At 49.6% G+C, this 1,802-nt stretch overlaps 1 protein-coding gene across 1 annotated transcript; it reads left to right on the top strand.

Moving 5' to 3' along the window:
• Positions 1-291: 291 nt before the first annotated feature.
• Pmar_PMAR001705 (DNA-directed RNA polymerase II largest subunit, putative) lies at positions 292-1,565 on the top strand (the record flags this gene model as incomplete). The annotated part of the gene is made up of 8 exons (XM_002772187.1): positions 292-339; positions 391-441; positions 490-626; positions 675-790; positions 834-944; positions 1,106-1,210; positions 1,256-1,349; positions 1,385-1,565. The coding sequence occupies 8 exons, from the start codon at positions 292-294 to the stop codon at positions 1,563-1,565; spliced, it is 843 nt and encodes a 280-aa protein (XP_002772233.1).
• Positions 1,566-1,802: the final 237 nt, after the last annotated feature.

The following is a 1,802-nucleotide window of genomic DNA, read 5'->3' as shown; positions in this document are numbered from 1 at the left end:
AGGTAGTACTGTCACTATCACTGCTACTCTACAATGATCGTGTTTCATAGACCGCGGAGGACGGGTCTCTGAGATGAAGGAGGACGAGGAGGATGAAGGTAGGTTGTGCACTCTGTAGGAGTATGAGGTGTGGTGGCAGATTATGATGGGGAAGAGGATTTCCGTCTGCTCAAGAAGGTGGAAGGCTCTCTACTCTCGGACTTACTCTGAAGGGTAAATAGTATTCACTTCCCTTGTCGTTGTCTACACTGCTGCTGTTGGTAAGGTATACCTGGTGTCACTAAGTGCTACATGAGACAAGATAATAGGGTTCAATATAGCAGTGATGTGGGCACATTCGTAGGCACTTGTATGCGGCTGAGGTCGGGGCTGGATGGCTGTTCTTTGTAGGCTCGTAGCAGGGAGTGGGTTTTGGATACTGATGGCTGCAATTTAGAGCAGGTAAATAATGCATGGTGCCGGGATCGAACCTGCGACCTAATCTCGTAGGTGTTGACCATGGAAGCAGTAGACAGTACTCGTACCTTCTCCAATGACATCGTGGAGATCCTCAATGTGTTGGGTATCGAAGCCTGTAGGAAGGCTTTACTCAATGAGTTGCGACAAGTGATCAGTTTCGATGGCTCGTAAGTTTTAAATTTCAAGATGTCCCCTCATGCCCCTCTACTGTTCAGTTATGTTAACTATCGACATATGTCGGTACTGTGCGATACGATGTGCCAGAAGGGACATCTGATGTCGATCACAAGACACGGTATTAATCGTGTGGAGCGAGGGCCTTTGATGAGGAGTAAGGGGCGATAGTACTTCCTTGTTTGTACATGGCTTGGTAGGTTCTTTCGAGGAGATGGTTGAGATGCTCATGGATGCTGCATGTTACGCTGAGACCGACCATATGCGGGGTGTTAGTGAGAACATCATGCTTGGACAACTGGCACCTATAGGTGGGAAACACTGTTGAAGGAATATATAATTGCTTTCCTCAGCTGAGCTCTAGGAGTTTTCTTAGGAATTCGAATAGAAATGTACAGAAACCAACAAGAATTTCGCAAAAAAAATCCTCAGGATTTTCATATAATGACAAATGTAGTTGACCGTGTGTTAGGAACGGCTGAGTGTGAGTTGTTGATCGACACGGACAAGTTGGTGGACGCCAGGCCGGTGCTACCAGAAGACGACTTGGTACTGCGAGAGGCAGCTAAGGACACAGGTAGGGGCTCCCTCGTTGGGATAGTGTCATGATCAATGAGTGTAGGAGACATGGCCGTCGGTGACTCGACTCCTCGTGATGCTGCTGATGTGGCGTTTGGTAACATAACTAGCCCGATGGCAGGGGAGTGGAGTGGGGGGTAGGACGGTCTCGATTTGAGGCTGTTGATATCAGAGTCATCTCCATTCAGTTACGATGGAGGTATGCTCTCGCCTACTTCCGGTATGATGACCTCGGGGATGTACGATGTCATGTCACCTGGTGCGGCCTTCAGCCCTACCTCCTACGCACAGTCCCCAGGATCGGTAAGGGTTGCCTCCATCCTTATCTCTATTCCTATCATATTCCTTTCTAGGCCCTCATGTCGCCGTTCTCTCCCTCGGCTATGTCGGAGTTCACACCCTCGGCCTCTGTGGGTGGGGGTATGACGCCCTTCTCCCCCTTCTCGGAGGCTGGTCCCATGACACCAGGTAAGGAAGACAATTTATATCGTGGCTCGTCATCTTCCCTTTTAGGGAGCGCGTTGTCGCCCTCGTATTCCCCTACGTCACCATCATCTGGCCCTATGAGTACGGCAATGAGTCCAAGCTAT

This window comes from Perkinsus marinus (assembly GCF_000006405.1).
Source record: "Perkinsus marinus ATCC 50983 genomic scaffold scf_1104296961788, whole genome shotgun sequence".
NCBI classification, from domain to species: Eukaryota; Perkinsozoa; order Perkinsida; family Perkinsidae; genus Perkinsus; species Perkinsus marinus.
This window is presented reverse-complemented; position numbering and strand designations above follow the sequence as displayed.